General features: G+C 35.8%; 1 protein-coding gene across 6 annotated transcripts in view; it reads right to left on the bottom strand.

The window, feature by feature from the left end:
• Positions 1 to 21112, bottom strand: part of COL24A1 (collagen type XXIV alpha 1 chain) — a 400744-nt gene that overhangs the window by 178169 nt on the left and 201463 nt on the right. For all 6 annotated transcript variants that reach the window (XM_070367752.1, XM_005888435.2, XM_070367754.1 and 3 more), the window contains 4 exons: positions 17415 to 17468; positions 16167 to 16211; positions 13047 to 13100; positions 6657 to 6701 (listed from right to left, as the gene is read on the bottom strand). In XM_070367752.1, coding sequence (XP_070223853.1) covers positions 6657 to 6701; positions 13047 to 13100; positions 16167 to 16211; positions 17415 to 17468 — 198 coding nt within the window. The remainder of the gene's footprint in view (positions 1 to 6656; positions 6702 to 13046; positions 13101 to 16166; positions 16212 to 17414; positions 17469 to 21112) is intronic.

Below are 21112 nucleotides of genomic sequence, written 5' to 3'. Positions count from 1 at the left end.
TGGAAAAGTTAGTCATCACTTCTCTGCAATCTCAGGTCTGCTACTTTGCTATCTGACCTTGGACAAGTTTAACTTCTTTGAAATAAAAGTTTTATTTTGTACAAAAAAGGAATAATTATTTCCCGGGGTCTTGTAAGGATTAAAAGGTATAATGTATGGCAAATCATAAATTTTGAATAAGTTGTAGCTATTTTTATCATATTCAGGTAATCATCCTTCTTGTGATGGGATGTGTCATAGATAGATATTTCATATAATTTTCCATTCTCTGAGAAAAATTACCATGCCCTGTGATGCAGGAGATATACACAGGTTTGCAGTTGTGCTACAGGTATGTGCAGCTTGAAAGCAGAAGGGAGTAGATGACATTTTTTAAGATAAACACATTGAGTTTACAGAGGCCCTGCTGCTGCTGCTGCTAAGTCACTTCAGTCGTGTCTGACTCTGTGCGACCCCATGGACTGCAGCCCACCAGGCTCCTCCGTCCATGGGATTTTCCAGGCAAGAGTACTGGAGTGGGGTGCCATTGCCTTCTCCAACAGAGGCCCTACAGAAGGGCAATTATTAAATAATAGAATTTTACTTTGTTCTTTCTTGACTAAATGGTGCCATCAGCTCTGGCACTTTTCCTCAGGGAAATATGAGTCACTTTTTATGATTTATGTTCAGTCCATAGCGTTGCGAAGGCATGACTGAGCACACACCGTGTCCATATAAAGCTACCATTTTCTTCTTAATTAAAGAAAGAATGGAACTCATCAAGTAAAATCAACTTGTATTAAGTCTGATAATAATTTTATAGTAATGCTACCAGAAAGCAGAAAAACTAACCACTATATCAAATGAGATTTTGTGTTGAGGACTTCTAAAATATTTTCTTCCAGATCCTTTAAATCTTTAATAATTCCATTGTAAATACATTAAATTACATGTCAGTACTTCTCCGAAATCCGTAGTATTTGATAATACTTTATTTGCCAGCTTGGCCTATGAGATTACATAGTAAAATTTTATTTTGTCCTTTTCTCAGCTTTTCTAAGCACTGATTCACAAGGGATGCACTTCGAGGTTCCATTTGAAAACAGGACAAACTGATGATTGCTTGACACAGAGGAAAGAACTTTAGAACTGGAATTAGAAAATTCACATTTGCTTACATATCAGATAACTTCAAAAAGTTTCAGTTTCCTCACTTAAAGAATGGCAACAAGATTTATCTTACAAGGATTGTTTTAAGATTAAATGAGATAATAGGCCTTCAAAAAATAGATTTTTCATTTCTTCCTCTGACTCCACCTCTACTTGGACTTGAATGAATTAGTTATAATCTACCTTAGAATCAGCCATCAGAAGTTCTATGATTCTAAAGGTTTTAGAATGAGAACCTGATTTTGAGGATTATCCATGGCCTTTTCTCTTCCTTTCTGTTCATCAGTCATTTACTATTAAACACTACCACACTAGAGGACAGGCAGAAAAACATAGAGGACACAGTAGATTGCTTATGAAATATTACTGAAATCAATAAAAAGAGTAAATGAGGTGAAATCAAATCGTTGGATTTTAAGACATATAAAGAGTGTCTGTGGTCAGCCTATAGGACAACCATGAGAAGCTCTTCAAGTGGGCAGAAAAATGGCATGTAAATTTAATGTAATCAAGGTCACTTTATGAAAAAAATTCCAAATTCTATCTTTAAAATAACAAACTAGAAAAAGATCTTGAGAGTGACTGCTGATCATTTTCCAAAGACAAACTAGTTTCCTGTTTTTGAAAAATGCCCACATAGTATCATCAACAATAAAGAAAAAATAAGAAGCTATCCCACTCCTAAAGAAGGTTGTAGAGCCACTGACTAAAATATTTAGTTTAGTTCTATTTGTTTCAACTCCAGAAAGACATAATGAAACTGGAGGACAGCCAGAGAAAAGAAGCCAAATTGGCAGGTAAGGGAAGAATAGAAAACATTACAATTCTTAGAAAAGAGTCATAGATTCTTAGGACTGGAATTATCTTTAGACATCATATATACTAATTCCTTATGCTTCCAGAATATTCCTGATGAATCATAACTAGCTGAGTTATCAAAAGTCTATCACATGCTGTAGACTAACCAGAATCATTCCTTTTTACTGCAGCCTTTGTCCAAATATCACCTTAAACACATCTCAAACACATCCACTTATCTCCACTGCCATCATCTGGCCCATCATTGTTCTTTTTCAGCTAATCTAATGCAACAGCTTTCTAAATGGTTACCCTCTTACACTTCTGCTCCTCACAACCAAGCTCCAACTTCCCAATCCATAGCTACAGAGGGATCTTAAAACAAATTAAATCAAGTCATTGGCTTACTTAGAATACTTCAATGATTTTCCATCTACTTTAGGATCAATTCCAAAATAATAAACACAGCCCTGAGTGCTTGGCTCCTGCCTCCCTCACTGCTACAGCTAATATTGCTTTTTCCTTGGCTCACCAAGTCTATCCACACTGGCTTTCTTCAGTTCCTTAAAAGTTAAATGCTTTCCCACATAGAACCATAAATATAAGAATAACCACCACCACAACCATTACAGCTAACATTTTATCATGTTTTCACTATGTGACCAGCTCTGTGCTAAATGCTTTAAGTGCATTATATGTGTGTGAAGTATGTTATATTGCACATTCCAGGAACAGTTTTTCTCCCCACTCTTCCACAGCCAACTCATACCATTCTTTATGGTCACAGATTATATGGCATTTCCTCAAAACAGTCTTCTCTCATCCCCAGATCTAAATTTGGCAACTGTCACAGTCCCTTAAAATGTTCCTCTATAGAATGTATCACAGTTATGATTATATAATTTTATGATATTATTTTTAATGTCTGTCTAACCTCTAATAGACTATAAATTTCGTGAAGGCAGGGATCAAATGTTCAATAAATATTCCTGAATATAAATATCTGCTGAATCATTCAAATCTAAGAATGAGATGTTGAATCCCTCTATGGAAGAATCTGAGTGTTAGAAATCCTATTAAAATATTCTGGTCTACAAAGAAAGTTTGTTCCTTTATAATGCCTATGTCTTATAATGTCTGTTCCCTTATAAAGACTATATACTATTTTAATTCTGTTCTCTTGACCAATACTGAAAAAGTATATTGTCTTCCCTTCTGTAGCTCTTCAAATACTTTCAGCCTGGAGAGTTAAAGACAGAACTAGCAATTAAGGTGAGATAATTCCAGATTTATTCATAATAAAAAGTTAGAATGCAGAGGACAAGGAGGTATCTTTTGAAATTAGAGACTTATTTAGGGCATATCTAAAGACATTAATTCTTTGCCTATAGTAAATAAATGTAAGACATACACAGACATGTAATATAGATGCGACTACTCTGTTTGGCACTCTCTATCACAAACTGGGTTCTCATTTATATAAATCTAGCAAGAAACAAAACTGGAAGAGATCCGGTTAAATGACCATTCAGAAGGTTTGGGAAAAGTAATTAGCTATGCAATTACAATTAACCTTGCTGCTGCTGCTGCTAAGTCGCTTCAGTTGTGTCCGACTCCGTGCAACCCCATAGATGGTAGCCCACCAGACTCCCCCGTCCGTGGGATTCTACAGGCAAGAACACTGGAGTGGAGTGCCATTTCCTTTTCCAATGCATGAAAGTGAAAAGCGAAAGTAAAGTCGCTCAGTCGTGTCAGACTCTTAGCGACCCCATGGACTGCAGCCTGCCAGGCTCTTCCATCCATGGGATTTTCCAGGCAAGAGTACTGGAGTGGGGTGCCACTGCCTTCTCCTTAGATATCCTCAAATTACTAGACTGACATTGTGAAGTATAAATGTATTTTCCCATATCTCTTGAGAATTTTACTGAACTTTGGATTAGATGAACTATATTTCTAAGATTTTGAAGTTAATACAAAAAAATTAAAGTTGGGAATTACCAAGAACCATAATTAATTCTTTAGGCATTTTAAATATCAGCTCAGTTCAGTTCAGTCGCTCAGTCATGTCCTACTCTGCAACCCCATGAATTGCAGCACACCAGGCCTCCCTGTCCATCACCAACTCCCGGAGTTCACTCAAACTTATGTCCATCAAGTCGGTGATGCCATCCAGCCATCTCATCCTCTGTCAACCCCTTCTCCTCCTGCCCCCAACCCCTCCCAGCATCAGAGTCTTTTCCAATGAGTCAACTCTTTGCATGAGGTGGCCAAAGTACTGGAGTTTCAGCTTTAGCATCAGTCCTTCCAATGAACACCCAGGACTGATTTCCTTTAGAAGGGACTGGTTGGATCTCCTTGCAGTCCAAGGGACTCTCAAGAGTCTTCTCCAACACCGTAGTTCAAAAGCATCAATTCTTCGGTGCTCAGCCTTCTTCACAGTCCAACTCTCACATCCATACATGACCACTGGAAAAACCATAGCCTTGACTAGACGGGCCTTTGCTGGCAAAGTAATATCTCTGCTTTTTAATATGCTGTCTAGGTTGGTCATAACTTTCCTTCCAAGGAGTATGTGTCTTTTAATTTCATGGCTGCAATCACCATCTGCAGTGATTTTGGAGCCCCCAAAAATAAAGTCTGATACTGTTTCCACTGTTTCCCCATCTATTTCCCATGAAGTGATGGGACCAGATGCCATGATCTTTGTTTTCTGAATGTTGAGGTTTAAGCCAATTTTTTCACTCCCCTCTTTCACTTTCATCAAGAGGCTTTTTAGCTCCTCTTCACTTTCTGCCATAAGGGTGGGGTCATCTGCATATCTGAGGTTATTGAAATTTCTCCTATATATGTTAATTCAATATAGCCACAAAAGGTTTTCAAAAGACTTTATCTCCCATCCTTAATGAGAAGATGGAATCTCAAAGTTGGAATAATGAAAAGAAGGAATCTCAAAGTTGGAAAGGTCTTTTTGTTTCATAACTTATTTGATGCCTAAATTGCCCTATAAAATCTAGGCCAAGTGGCTTTCAGCTAACATTAAAATATCCTCAGCTTTGTTAACTAACTTGATGGGAGTGGGAGGATCTTTTTGCATCATATATGCATATTAAATCATTATATACACTTTAAATATCTTAAATTTCATTAGTCAGTTAAACCTCAAGAAAGCTGGGGAAAAAATCCCCAGCAAGGTATAAAGCTTTGAATTTTGAGCTATGGGTTTAAATCTTAGTTCAGCTACTGATAAGCTACACAACTTTGAACAGATTACTTACTGTGCTTCAGTTTATTCATTTAAAAAACCAGAATAAAAATATGTGCCTTTAAAAATTGTTTGAGAATTAAATGAATGCCAGAATATAAAATATCACGTAGCATTATCCCTGGCTCATAGTGAATAATCCACAGTTGTTAATTTCCCTCCAATAACATAAATCTACCACCTGCCAAGATAGTCCATTTCCTCTTTGGACAGCACTGGTGATAGGTTTCTATACTATGTGGAACCAGCCCAACATTTTAAACTAAATAAAACTTAGAAGTCTGATACATGTTATCTGAAGAAAATATGTTTTTCATTGGTATTTTAAGTTTGGCTATAAGTTCTAGTTTATATATTTTTTATGCAATTTGTCACTCAGAAATGCAGAATTTCATTTCTTTAAATTGAATTTTTTAAAATCTGAATGACAGGGAAATACAAATCACATCCATATTTGATGAGGAGCCTTAAATAATTGAATTGACATAAATACTCCATTGAAATTTCCCTTTTTGGTTAAAAAAAGGAACTAAATATTCACCTTCTAGCAGCTCAAGATTAAGTGGTATAACAATGATCTTTTAAAACTAAGTGATCATCTCATTTTTAATAATAATTCATGATAAAAATTAAGAGTATCAAAATGTATTGTTGTTTTACTATCAGACTAGAAAATATATTTAATTATTTAAGCTTACAAAACAATTTTTTAGAAAAATTTATCTTTAAGTTGTAAGATAGGTTACAGAACATTGTATTTGCTCATCTAACCTACTAAATAAATATTGATATTAAACAATATCACTTTCTTTGTGACAACCCAGCACACACTGTGCATAAATTCACTTGCTTCTTATTAATTTAACTTAACATTTTATATGTTATGTAGGTTCATTTCTTAGGGAATATTAGTTGGCTTTTCCCATAGCAAAAAAAAAAAAAAAATTACCCCTAATGTATCTGATTCAAAAACAGCATGATTTGCCTACTTCTACAATAATGTTAATTTAAACAAGTTAAACTTTTTGAGAAAAGAAATTATTGAATTATCTCATGGTTAACGCCAACCTTCCAAATATAAAGAAAACATTTTCCACCTATTATAATATTTAATGGCTTGAAAATTTGTATTTTAATCATGAAAAATGTTACAGTCAAATGTAGCTTGAAATGACCAGAACTAAAGGTAAAGACCCAATATTAGAAACAAAAAGGTTCCTGAGATCACAAATGTAATTTATATTGGATGAAAATAGTATCTGTGTTTTCTCTCATTTCTTTTTTGTACAGTAGGTTTTCTTTGCCACATAACAATTGACTTTATATTTATAGTGGATAAGTATTTTGCATTCTGAAGTTTATAAACATAGATCATGGCTAACATGATTCCTACAAATGCTCATGAGAGGATTTAAAATGTGAAAATAAGAGCATAAAATAAGCTTACTGTTTCACCAATCTTCCCAATGTTTCCTTGATCTCCTACTTCTCCCTGTTAATAAAGAATATAAAGTTGAAAAAAAACATTAATTTTCAAATAAGAATACTTTCAACATTGCTCCTGTTTTCATTTTATTGTAATTATCTAGTTATAATCTATAAAATTAACAAAGGAACTTTCAGTTTATCAAAACGCTGGTACAGTATTTGTATGGGATATAGTCTTTGCTCTCTTTTCATTCAAATACTAGTAACCTGTTTTCTTTAATTACATTCTTCTATATCTGAATTTTAATCCCTTTTAAAACACTTTTACAAATAAAATTAAAAAAATAAAATATCTACTGAGGTATACTCTATAAAAGGTAGAGTGGTAGGTGCTGTAGAAGATAGTAAGAAGAGTGAAAATCAAGCCCTTGCCCACAGGGACCCTCTTTGCTTCAGTAGATATAGTATCTCATGACATTGAGCAGAACAAGCAAACAGAACACATCCCGCAGGAAGTAGCAAAGGAGTCCATAGGAGCAGGCACCCTGTGGGTGGGTGCAGCTAGAGCTGGCTTCACTGCAGAAGTAGCACATGTTCATAACTTTAACTACAATTCTGCCATCCATAAAGCTCTGAAAATCCAAAGTTTTTCACAGCACACTTGGTGGCAAACTTAACCTAACCTGTGTTTATTTGGTAGCAATGCTTTTTGCCTGACCCAAGTTAGAGAAAGTTAGTTTGATTAATTTGAACATCCTTACATTTCACCACAGAAATACCAATGTGTCTAATTATGGTTTTGCTGTCCCATAGCCTGCTGGCAGTGTTAAGTAAGATACAGTACATATACCATACTACCTTATCAGAAAAACAAATGACCCAATCAAAAAATGGGCAGAAGACCTAAACAGACATTTCTCCAAAGAAGACATACAGGTGGCCAATAAACCTGTGAAAAAAATCTTTCATTATTAAAGAAATGCAAATCAAAATCATCTCATACTGATCAGAACAGCCATCATCAAAAAATCTACAAAAATCTACATCATCAAAAAATCTACAAACGGACAATGGAGAAAAGAGAACCCTCTTACACTGTTGATGGAAATGTAAACTGATATAGCCACTATGGAGAAGAGTATGGAGATTCCTTAAAATACTAGCAATAAAATTACCATATGACCCAGCAGTCTCACAACTGAGAATATGCCTTGAGAAAATTGTATTTTAAAAAGACACACACCCCCCAATATTCATTGCAGCACTATTTACAATAGCTAGGACATGGAAGCAACCCAGATGTTCAACCATTGACAGATGAATGGATAAACAAGTTGTGGTATTACACATATATACAATTGAATATAACTCAGTCATACAAAGGAACAAATTTGAGTCAGTTCCAGTGAGGCAGGTGAACCTAGAACTTGTAATAGAGTGAAATAAGTCAGAAAGAGAAAAATAGTGTATATTAACACATATATATTTAATGTAGAAAAATGGTACTGATGAACCTATCTACAGGGCAAGAGTAGAGAAGCAGACATAGAGAACAGACCTGTAGACACAGTGGGGGAAGGAGAGGGTGGGAGGAATTGAGAGAGTAGCATTGAAATATATACCTTACTATATGTCAAACAGATAGCTAGCTGAAGCTGCTCGATAACACAGGTAGCTCAACTCAGTGCTCTGTGATAACCTAGAGAGGTGGGAGTGGGTGGGGTTGGGAGGGAGGTTTATGTTTATGTATGTATATATGTATGTATGTATGTATAAATGACGTATGCATATTTATGGCTGATTCATGTTGTTGTATGGCAGAAATCAACACAAAATTGTAAGCAATTACCCTCCAATTAAAAATAAATTTATAAAAATCCAAACGTCAGTCGCTTCAAATAATAAGTTATGAAACTGTATTTCATAACTGTATTTCAAACTATATGAGTTGGGCCCTGGATGACTTTTACACTGGTCATGAGAAAGGATTACTTTCAGTGGTGAGGAATGGTATGAGGAAAGCCTGAACAAAAGCACAGACTAGTGAAAAGTAGTTTAGGGTGCCATGTATAATTAATCTGACAAGAACTCACATTTTATTTATACCAGAGATAGGAGATTAAACTATTACCCGCTATCTCAAAAGTAATAATTATTATGCAGTGTGGGACAGTTAAACTCACCAAACAATATTGTAGTTACTCATGATATGTAGCTACTCAGCACTTGAAATTAACTGGTCTAAACTGAAGTGTGATGTAAATATAATATACACACTGTATTTCAAAGACTTTGTAAAAAAATCTCATTAATAACTTTAATACTGATAACATGTTGAAATGATAATATTTTTATATCTTGGGTTACACAAAATATATTACTAAAATTAATCTCTCCTATTTCTTTTCACCTTTTTATTGTGGCTCCACATCTGTAATTCATATTTTATACTCTATTGGATGGTGCTGATTTTCAGCACTGAAACCTAATACTCATATAGGTAATCAGTTTGAAATAAGCTTTCAAAGACTACAAAAACTTGCTTTTCTATTTCTATATACATTTAGATAAATAGTAAATAAATAAAGCATTGTATAAATAAATAAAGCATTGAATAAAGCATTGTAGTAGTATGTTGAAAATCCTAGTTTTTAAGAGTTCATTAGACAGCTTTTATAGAAAATTTGTGGCAGGAATTTATATTTATATACACAATGTATATGTGTGTATGTATATGTGTGTGCATTTGAGTCAGTTCTAATGAGGTGGATGAACCTAGAGCCTATTATACAGAGTGAAGTTAAGTCAGAAAGAGAAAGATAAATACATACTAACGCTTATATATGGAATCTAGAAAGATGTTACAGAAGAATTTATTTGCAGGGCAGAAAGTGGAGAGTGAAAAAGTTGGCTTAAAGCTCAACATTCAGAAAACAAAGATCATGGCATCTGGTCCCATCACTTCATGGGAAATAGATGGGGAAACAGTGGAAACGGTGTCAGACTTTATTTTTTTGGGCTTCAAAATCATTGCAGATGGTGATTGCAGCCATGAAATTAAAAGACACATACTCCTTGGAAGGAAAGTTATGACCAACCTAAACAGCATATTCAAAAGCAGAGACATTACTTTGCCAACAAAGGTCTTTCTAGTCAAGGCTATGGTTTTTCCAGTGGTCATGTAGGGATGTGAGAGTTGGACTGTGAAGAAGGCTGAGTGCTGAAGAATTGATGCTTTTGAAGTGTGGTGTTGGAGAAGACTCTTGAGAGTCCCTTGGACTGCAAGGAGATCCAACCAGTCCATTCTGAAGGAGATCAGCCCTGGGATTTCTTTGGAAGGAATGATGCTAAAGCTGAAACTCCAGTACTTTGGCCAGCTCATGCGAAGAGTTGAGTCATTGGAAAAGACTCTGATGCTGGGAGGGACTGGGGGCAGGAGGAAAAGGGGGCGACAGAGGATGAGATGGTTGGATGGCATCACTGACTCGATGGACGTGAGTCTGGGTGAACTCCGGGAGTTGGTGATGGAAAGGGAGGCCTGGCGTGCTGCGATTCATGGGGTCACAAAGAGTCGGACACGACTGAGCAACTGAACTGAACTGAACTGAACTGAATGGAGAAACAGACAAAGAGAACAGACTTATGAACACAAGGAGTGGGGAGGAGAAGGTGAGATGTATGGAGAGAGTAACATGGAAACTTACATTACCATATGTAAAATAGATAGCCAATGGGAATTTGCTGCATGTCTCAGAAAACTCAAGCAGCAGCTCCGTATCAACCTAGAAGGCGGGGAGCAGGAGGGAAATGGGAAGGAGGTTCAAGAGGGAGGGGACATATGTATACCTATGGCTGATTCATGTTGAGGTTTGACAGAAAACAACAAAATTCTGTAAAGCAATTATCCTTCAATTAAAAAATAAATTAATTAAAAATAAATTATCCCAATAGAAAAAAAAGTTCATTAGACAGTTTTATAAAAAATTTGTGGCAGGATTTGATTTTATATTTATATATACAATATATGGAGAAGGCAATGGCACCCCACTCTAGTACTCTTGCCAGGAAAATCCCATGGATGGACGAGCCTGGTAGGCTGCAGTCCATGGGGTCGATAAGAGTCCGATACGACTGAGCGACTTCACTTTCACTTTTCACTTTCATGCACTGGAGAAGGAAATGGCAACCCACTCCAGTGTTCTTGCCTGGAGAATCCCAGGGACAGGGGAGCCTGGTGGGCTGCCGTCTATTGGGTCACACAGAGTCGGACACGATTGAAGTGACTTAGCATAGCATAGCATAGCATATACAATATATATGTATGTATGTATATGTGTATGCACATATAGACGGAGAAGGCAATGGCACCCCACTCCAGTACTTTTGCCTGGAGAATCCCATGGATGGAGGAGCCTGGTAGGCTGCAGTCCGTGGGGTTGCTAGGAGTCGGACACGACTGAGCGACTTCGCTTTCACTTTTCACTTTCATGCATTGGAGAAGGAGATGGCAACCCACTCCAGTGTTCTTGCCTGGAGAATCCCAGGGACGGGGGAGCCTGGTGGCTGCTGTCTATGGGGTCGCACAGAGTCGGACACGACTGAAGTGACTTAGCATAGCATAGCATAGCATGTGCATATATAGATATAATTTTTTAAAAAACTTCTCCTACTTAATGGTCCTCTCAAATTCCAATTAGGGAGATGAACCCTTTGTGATACATAATCTTAAGGGAGGTCTATGTTAATAGGCAGAAAGCAAAAGTTGCTTGCAGATTACCTACATTCCTGCTTGAGTTTTCAGACAGCCTGAATGTAGGAGGTGAGTTGTCTTTGAGGATGCAAAGAGAGAGAGGAATAATTCCTCCAGGTCTATGGAGAGAACAGAGATCCTAGGGTTCTGTGAAAGGTGGTGGCTCTTAACAATCTCCAAAGTGCTCCCCCAGAGTTCCAGGTTCCCCCAAGGGAATGCCAGGTCTAGGAAATAGCTATATGATATTCCAAAGAAGAAATTTCAGGGACAAGTATGAAGATTGAACAGTAAAGAACTTCCTTCACTTCCTAGGTAACACGGATGCCACCCAGATGCTGATGTAACTCTAGGGAGGAGGCAGGATGTCAGTAATGACTGAGATTAGTTTCCTGCCAGTTTGACTGGATGGTAGCTCATGGTGAATTTTCTAGTTGCTTGGTAGTACAGGGATTAATTACAGTAAAAGAGAATTAAGACTTCTATTTATAAATACCATGCATCTATTTTCTGGGAGTTTTTCTATGTAACTTGAGAGTCAGGTACAGATACTCCCAGACATGCTGACACATTATAAAATATTTTAGCTCATATTTATTATTGGCCTTAATAATAATATTACTATTAAAAACAAAGAGTGTTTGTTTGTCCCTTAATCTCAGTATAATAAAAATGAGTTTAATATAAATAATATATTTAATATAAATAATGAGCTCTGAACTCCAGATTTAAGAAATTAAGCAGTAAATCTGTGATACAATTCAATTTTTCATTAAATTTTAAATTTGTACTGATCACCAGTTCTCATAAGTTAGTTTCTTTCAGATCTTACTTAATGCTATACATAAAAAACCACTGCATTACTTTATATTTGTTGGTGTTACTAAAAATCACATAAAACTTCAACACAAAGCAAAAAAGTTGGTCAGTGGTACATTTTTTAAATGTCATAAAATCTTCAAAATACTGAATGATGATCCAGAGTATGTACTTAGACTCACTGTATATTTTCAGTTAGAGGACCCAGACTTAGTGACGATACACAGACATATTTTTTAAATGTAGATTTAAACATTATAGATTTTTAACTTGTAGATTTCTACCAGTGGAACAGACAGCCCCTAAAGTCATAGTTTACTATCCTATGTGCGTGCATGCTAAGTCGCTTCAGTCATGTCCAACTCTTTGTGACCCTGTGGACTGTAGCCTGCCAGAATCCTCTGTCCATGGGATTCTTCAGGCAAGAATACTTGAGTGGGTTGCCATGCTCTCCTCCAGGGGATCTTCCCTACCCAGGGAGAGAATCTGCATCTCCTGCTCCTCCTGCCTTGCAGATGGATTCTTTACCACTGGGCCACTGAGGAAGCCCGTTATTGTCCTATATATAACCACAAATCTTAATATTTCTTTATTAAAATGCATATCTAATTACAGACATAGTCATAGATATTTACAGACATATATCTAGATACAGATAAAGATATAAAGACATACAGTATTTCAAATGCTATTTGAACCAGCTTTAACATACAACTGGTTCCCTCAATTAAGGGAATTGAATAAAATCTTTGATATGTGTTCATTTTATATTGTTCTGAAAGTCATAAATTTATCTTTTCGTAAATTATACTATGTAACTCGTAAGAAAATCAGTTGCTTTACCTTCAAGCCTTCTGGTCCTGGTTCACCGGCATACCCCTTTGGACCTGGTTTTCCCTTAGGAGGGAACAGGAAAAAAAAAAGATATGTTTAATCCTTCTTCTTTCAGAAAGTTTTCTAATTTATGAAATTCAGACTATCCTATGAGATGAAACACTTCAAAATTAGTTGATAAATGCATTTTATCAAACTTAGCCATTCTTTCTACCTTGTCTGTCTACTTGCCATGCACAGTTCTAGGAACTGAGGATTGAGGAACGCAGTAAATATACTTGCCTTTAGGGCTTCCCTGATAGCTCAGTTGGTAAAGAATCTGCCTGCAATGCAGGAGACCCCAGTTTGATTCCTGGGTCAGGAAGATCCACTGGAGAAGGGATAGGCTACCCACTCCAGTATTCCTGGGCTTCCTTGGGGGCTCAGCTGGTAAAGAATCTGCCCACAATATGGGAGACCTGAGTTCAATCCCATTGGGAATATCAATTCCTGATTGGGAAGATCACTGGAGAAGGGAAAGGCTACCCACTCCAGTATTCTGGCCTGGAGAATTCCATGGACTGTATAGTCCATGGAGTCACAAAGAGTGGGACAAGACTGAGTGGCTTTCACTTTCACTCACTTTTATAGAGCTTACATTCTATGGAGGATGACATAATTTTAAAAAAATAAGTAAAGTACATGGTATACTAGGTAGTGGCAAATTTGAAGAACATCAAATTAAGCAGGACAGGAGATATAAACTGTTGTGGGAGTTTCTTTAAAATTTTGGTAAGACTAACAAAAAAGACCTCAATGAGAAGGTGGCAATAGAGTAAAGACTTTTTAAAAGGGAAAGTTATATGGATACTTGGGAGAAGAGCATTCTAAGCAGAGGCAAAGAGCAGTGTAAAGGCCCTGAGGCAAGAATGTAGCTGGAGCGCACCCACGAGAGAGGAGATCAGTAAGAAGATGAGGGATGAAAAGGGAATGGGGAGAGGAAGCCAGGTCAGAGGGCCTGGTAGATTATAGTAAGGGCTTTGGTTTTAACTAAGCAAGACAGGAAGCCTTAGCAGGCTTGAGAAGTGCCAGGATCTGTGTCTTCACAGGACCACTCTGATGTCAGAGCAGAAGCAGGGAGTCCAAAGAGGCGTCATCTGCAATAATCCATGTGAGATATGACAGTGGCATGAGCAGGACGGTAATGGAGGAGGTGGGCTTCCCTCGCGGCTGGCTCAGTGGTAAAGAATCCACCTCCCAACACAGGAGATGCAGGTTTGATCCCTGAGTTGGGAATATTCCCTGGAGAAGAAAATAGCAACCCACTCCAGTATTCCTACATAGGAAATTCCTTGAACAGAGGAGACTGGTGGGCTACATTCCATTGGGTTGCAAAAGAGTCTACACGACTTAGTGCCTAAAATAACATCAGAGGAGGCTGTGGAAAGTGGTAAGATTCTGTATATAGTTTGAAAGTAGAGTTTCCAGGAATTGTGGACAGGTCATGTGCAGAATGTGAGAGAAAGAGTCAAGAATGAATTCAAGAAAGAGTTCATTCATTTTTAATCTGCGTAAAGGACAAATGAAATGAGGTAGACTGTGGGAGAACAAGTTTGAAGGGTAAATTGAAGGCTCAATTTTGGACATTTCCGTTTGATAGTTTTCTTAGAGACCTCTAAGGGGAGGGATCTTGTGGTAGTTAATACAAGCACAGAGTTAAGGGGTAGAAGGTTCTGATCTAAACATACAATTTTGGAAATCATTAGCATTTGATGGCATTTAAATCCATAAGAATGGACCAGTTCATCCAGGCAGTAAGTATAGAAAGAAAAGAGAAGTCTACAAGTCAATCCGTAGGGCACCCTACAATTTAGAAGAGATGCGTGGTCATGAGGGAGATAAGGAGTATGGAATATCACTAGAATCAATGAACTGAAATTTCTATTGGGACTGTTGGATTGGGTTACAAGAGAGAATGCAACAAAAGAAAGGAGGTGATGGTTGGGGAATGAAAAGTTTAAAATTAAAAATTAAGAGGTTTCTGTAACTGGTAATGATAAGGTCAAGGCTTTGTCCATAGCAGTAAGTAGCTGAAGAGAGTAGAGGATAAGATCCTTGGAGGAGAGAAAGTCAATATCCTGGAGTAATCTATAGGAAGTGGTTTCTAATATCAAATAACTGATGTCTGATTACACAAGATTTGATTAAGGAGATCATTATATCTCAACCAATGATGAACATCATACATTATGATGTTCTCAAGAAAAAAATGAGAGGTATTTCCTGTGAGACTAATAATGACTCTTAAAATATATGTGTTGTACATACTTTATTTTATGATACTGTACACTTTCATCATGTATCCCAAATTCTTAAAAAATTCATTTTTAGAACATGAAAACAAGTAATTCATATATTACCACACAATATTATCTGAAAAAATAGTTGGCCAGAAAATATCTTATTTGCCTTCCATAAATTTACTAACAAACTCAGAAAACAGAAATTTCCAAAGTATTACTAAATAGTTAATGTATTTAGGTTCGTATGACATTTTGAGAAACTTGATAAATAACTTGTACAAATTACTAAGACCATAAGACTGGATGAATTGAAGGAATAAGTAAATATATAGTAGGTGTAATATCATTTAAAATATCCCTGGAAATTTTTAGTTGTAGGGCTTCCCTGGTAGCTCAGTTGGCAAAGAATACTGCAATGTAGGAGACTGGGGCTCAATCCCTGGGTTAGGAAGATCCCTGGAGAAGAAAACAGCAACCCACTCCAATATTCTTGCCAGGGAAATCCCATGGACAGAGGAACCTGATGGGCTCTAGTCCATGGTGTCACAAATATGTAGTTGCTGCTACTGCTAAGTCACTTCAGTCGTGTCCGACTCTGTGCAACCCCATAGACAAATATGTAGTAAGCATAATATAATTTAAAATATCCTTGGAAAATTTTAGTTACAATACTATTTTATTTGAGGGGGTTGTATGGCTATAGACCATGGAGACCACTTCAATAAACCACTATAGTTTGTTTTAATCTTTGTCCTTTGCTATAAACTTAAACTTTGGTGTTATTTAAAAACACAAAACCATTGTTTTAAGAGAAGCATTCTTCGAAAACTATTTATGTGGTACCTACTCTTGGCCCCAGTTCTCCAAAGGATCCAGTTGGTCCTTCTTCTCCCTTAAACAAAGATCAGAACATTTCATACCTCATGAGGTGAGTATTTAAAAATATAAACCCTTATTCCATTTATTCTGAAGTCTGAAGCTCTTTCTGAAATGTAATAAAAATAATACTGTGATTTTCTTATATTTTAGAACTATGTCACCCCATAACATTTAATTTTTTTGCCTGACAACCCCATATCACATTAAGAAGGATATGTACTTTTGGATTATTTTTAAATTGGTAGATGATAAAAGATAAACATAGAAAATTGAGAGTAGATAAGAGTGAAAGTGATTAGGGCATTAGAAAAATCAGCATTAGGAATCACTGAGATTGTGAAATAAGGACAGACTTGACTTTCTTGGACTCTATATCTCTGACATAAATAGATAGATTTCAGTACAAATTGTTTTTATTAAAAAATTATTGGTACAGAATGTTTGCTCTTGGCACATTCTGATTCTTAATTATTCAACAAACGTTTTTGAGTGGCAGTTCTTTCTTAAGCCTTAGAGATAAAGATATATCAGATCCTACACAAATGGAGCTCAATGTTTAGAGTTTCCTTTTATCTAATTTGCAGATCAAACATTTTTGAGATCAAATCAGCTATAATGTCATAAAATATAAAATTTTGTGCATTCTTCTAAGGATTAAATATTGTATGGGTAGACAAAACAGAGAAACATACAAAAATAATTTTTATACTTTATATTCTAAGAAAATTAAAATAATAAATGTATTGATTCTGTTTAACATATTGGCTAAACATACTGATTTTTTTACCTTTAAATAAACAGTTCATATTTACCACATCTGAACACTTACAGACCTCTTAAATCATATATCTTATTTATTTAAAAACATTTTAGTCAGTCCATAATTCAATTAAAAATAATTTATGGGTTAGAAATATAAAGTAGACACAAATGGTAAATGTAAATTCTAGTACATATGAGGGAGATTATGGGCTCAGATTCTTCAGCCATTTTGTAGAGACCACTTCATAAATCACTTAGTGAATTCAGAACATTAAAATGATTCCAAATTCCATCCCATAACTGCCAATACAAAACGGTAACTTGAAATCCTCAATGGTAAAAAACTGTCCACCTAATGCAGTTTTCTTTGAGCCAAAACTAAAGTCCCATAAAAAATAAAAAAGAAAAATCTGAATTTAAAGAATTTCTGACTGGATATTTATTTTCTCCATACCTGAGTTCCTTTGAGACCAGGAGGTCCAGAAGGCCCTCTGTTTCCAATGAATCCCTGTAAAAGCAATACAAGGACACAAAGTAACATTTTTAGCTCTGTTAATACTTTTTCATTAGGCATTAGCCTCAGATGTGCAATAATATTTGATACCATTCATTTCTCATTGGGAAATTATCAAAACGATTTAGAGGCTAGATAAGCAAAAAAAACTGCATGTCATCCAGAAACTTGGAAAACATATGATAAACTTATTTTTAAACAATATGTTAATATTCATATAATCTGCTCAGTATGTCACTCTTCAACTGGACCATTTTTCATAAAATGTGCTAGAATTAAAGCAATAGGCCCAATTGTTAATCTGATACTAGTACAGTAAATACTGATGGATAATAGAGTGTCCACAAAGTCTGAAAACAGATGGAGAAGATATATAGTGTTTTAACATCTGTTTAGAGACTAGCAAAGTCTGGAGCACATTATTCATATGAAATGTTCTTCAACTTACTTCCTTTCTTGATACAAGCTAGTAAAAAAGAGAGGACAATTTGCAGAAGAATTAACTATCTGAATACAGTCATGAATTTTAAGATTAAAATACATCTTTTGTTCATCTAAATGCATGCTGTTAAAAGTCAAATGCTCTTTGAATAACAATTCATCCAGTAACTGAAACATAAATCTTCCTATTTCAGCAAATATTATATATCACTTATTTAACATGGCAACATTTTTCTTGTTTTGTTCTGTTCCTCTAACTAGGCAATGAGCCAGATCTTTAAGTAACTCTTTTTTAAAAGCTACATTTTGTATTATTGCTTTTAGTAAGCTTATAACCATTAAAGGTTTAATTTAATTTTTAGCTGTAACAAATAACTATGCCAAATAGTAGATCTACCTACATGACTGATTTTTGGTTTGGAATGGAGCAGAGTGATGAGATGAGAATCTCATCATGATTGACTGCATGAGAATCTTCCTTCATGATATATCTTGGTTTATAATTGCTATGTTATAAACACAATCAAAAAATGAAAAACTGTTCAAGCTTAAAAGTCTGTAATACATTATCACAGACTCATTTTGTACATAAGCACTATCTAAGAAACTGCATGAGTTTAGGCAATAACCTAGCTGTTTTGCTCAGCTTTCTTATTTTTAATAGGAAGAGATGGATTATTGAAATGAATGTATACTGCTCTATATATTCATATTTTTTTTTCAGGCAAAATTTTGCTTAATGAAGCAGTCTTTCCTCACGTAGTTTGAGGGGAGGTGTCTGTACCCTTGACTAAATGTAAGGATGGATATATGACAAGGACCTAAATCAGCATAATCCACATGCCTAGAAACAGTGGTTGGTTCAGTAATGAGCCAGAAACCCAAGTTAGTCCAACTAAAGAAATTTTTGGCTTACAGTGGAACAACTGGGAAGACAAAATAGCATTAAGGATGATGTAAACCTAAACAGAAGGAAACCAAGAAGGGGAGAGAATCTGAGAATGAAACCAATGAATAAATGAAGTGATTGGGTTCTAAGGATATCTTTGGGGGTCTGGGTATAGTTGTGTTTGAATTCCTATACTTCTCATATACAATCATATTTTAGTTGAGTTTTCATTATTTACAATCAAAGAATCCTGACTGATACTGTGATTTCTAACTCTTAATATCTAAAATGGTCTTCTAGAACTCTAAGGTTTTAATGTGCAGACTAAAGGTCAGAATGTTGTGATATTTAAATTCCACCACAGGATAGCTAATGTTTAGTTATTTATTCATATGTTCATTTTTTCAACAGATATTTTATTAATTTTCTATTATGTGTAAGGTCCAAAAAAAAGCACAATAGTAGTCCTGATTTATACAAATATGAATAATATAGAGTCTTTATTCTCAATGAATTAATAATTTACTATGGGAGAAGGCAATTTAAAATAAAAACTAGAGTAAGAGTTGTAATGCAATAGAGGTATTAGCAAAGTGGAAAAGGGGACTTAGATGAAGGAGCAAAAACTTTTCTGGGAGGATCATAAATTTTTTAGGATGTGCAAATAACTTTGTATTGAATTATGATAGCTTAATAAAAACATGTATCTAAAAATAAGTTCACACCAAAAACTTACCAACAATGTGGGGTCTCAAAAGGCACTGATGACGATACATTTTACATTGGAGGATATATTCAAAAAACAGCTCCAAACCCAGAAGAGGGGCTAAGTGATCCAAGAGAACTCGATTTTGCTATTCTCTCACTGTAGCTATTTAGCCTGTGAAAGTGGCACCCCCTGATTAAAACCTCCCAAAAAACCCTTTCAGGGAGGCAAATAAGCCCAGGTTCCTTTTCCTTCCCCTTCCAAGATTAATTTATAATCTTAAAGGAATAAAAGTTGAATTAAAGGGGAACAACTAGTTACAGGCTGTTTATAAGAAACACCTCTAAAACATAAAAATAAGGAAAATTAAATTTAAAAAATAGGAGGATATATGCAAAGCAATTTACCAGCCATAAAATAGCTGAAGTAGGTGGCTCAGATGGTAAAGAATCTGTCTGCAATGCAAGAGACAGGGGTTCATCCCTGGGTTGGGAAGATCCCCTGGAAAAGGAAATGGTAACCCATAGTAGTATTCTTGCTGAAGAATTCCTTGGACAGAGGTGCCTGGTGGGCTGTAGTCCATGGGGTCACAAAGAGTCAGACATAGCTGAATGACTAACACTTTGAACTCTAGAGCTAACAGGTTTTAGGGTAAAACAGATTATTAGCATTAAGAGGGTCATTTAATAATGATCAAAGGCTATGTTCATTAGGAAGAGAAAAACCAGAAGATATTTATGCATTGAGGAACACAACTTCTAAATATATACGTTAAAACTGAGAAAGACGTTAGGGAAATTTTAACAGGTCTCTTCCAGAAATTAGTAGGTCAAGCTGATAAAAATCAGTAGAAACAGAAAAGACTTAAATTGAAAAATTAATAAACACGATCTAATGTTGTTGTTCAGTCACTCAGTCATGTTGGACTCTTTGTGACCCCATGGGTGGCAGCAGGCCAGGCTTCCCTGTCCTTCACGATCTAATGGCCATACATAGAAAATGGGAACCCCAAATTCGAGTTTACACAATGTTTACAAACATACATGAAAGATTTATGAAACCTAAAAGATACCTGCCAGAAAACATATCAATAGTTCTATCAATTAAAAAAGTATAGTATATCTATTTAGTGAGTTACTATATAGTGAAAATGAACATGCTATAAATAATATTAATCAACTTAGAATAAGCTGAAAAGATAAGACTGAAAGAAGAAAGTAACTGAAGTATGTATGTAGTATGATTTCATTTATATTAATTTCTAAAACAAGCAAAATAAATATTATGAGTCTAAACATAGATGGTGACAGGGAGGGAACAAAGCCTCACCCATCAGTAGACAATTGGATTAAAGATTTACAGAGCATGCCCTGCCCACCAGAGGAAGACCCAGTTTTCCTCACAGCCAGTCTCTCCAGTCAGAAAGCTTGCATAAGCCTCTTATTCTCATTCACCAGAGGGCAGACAGAAGAAGCAAAAACTATAATCCCACAGTCTCCAGAACAGAAAGCTAACCAATAACCATGTGATAATCACATGGATCACAGCCTTGAATAACTCAATGAAGGTACGAGGCATGCCGTGCAGAGCCACCCAAGACAG

Source organism: Bos mutus, chromosome 3 (genome assembly GCF_027580195.1).
Source record: "Bos mutus isolate GX-2022 chromosome 3, NWIPB_WYAK_1.1, whole genome shotgun sequence".
NCBI lineage: Eukaryota > Metazoa > Chordata > Mammalia > Artiodactyla > Bovidae > Bos > Bos mutus.
The sequence above is the reverse complement of the archived record's forward strand: the minus strand, read 5'-3'. Positions and strand labels throughout refer to the sequence as shown.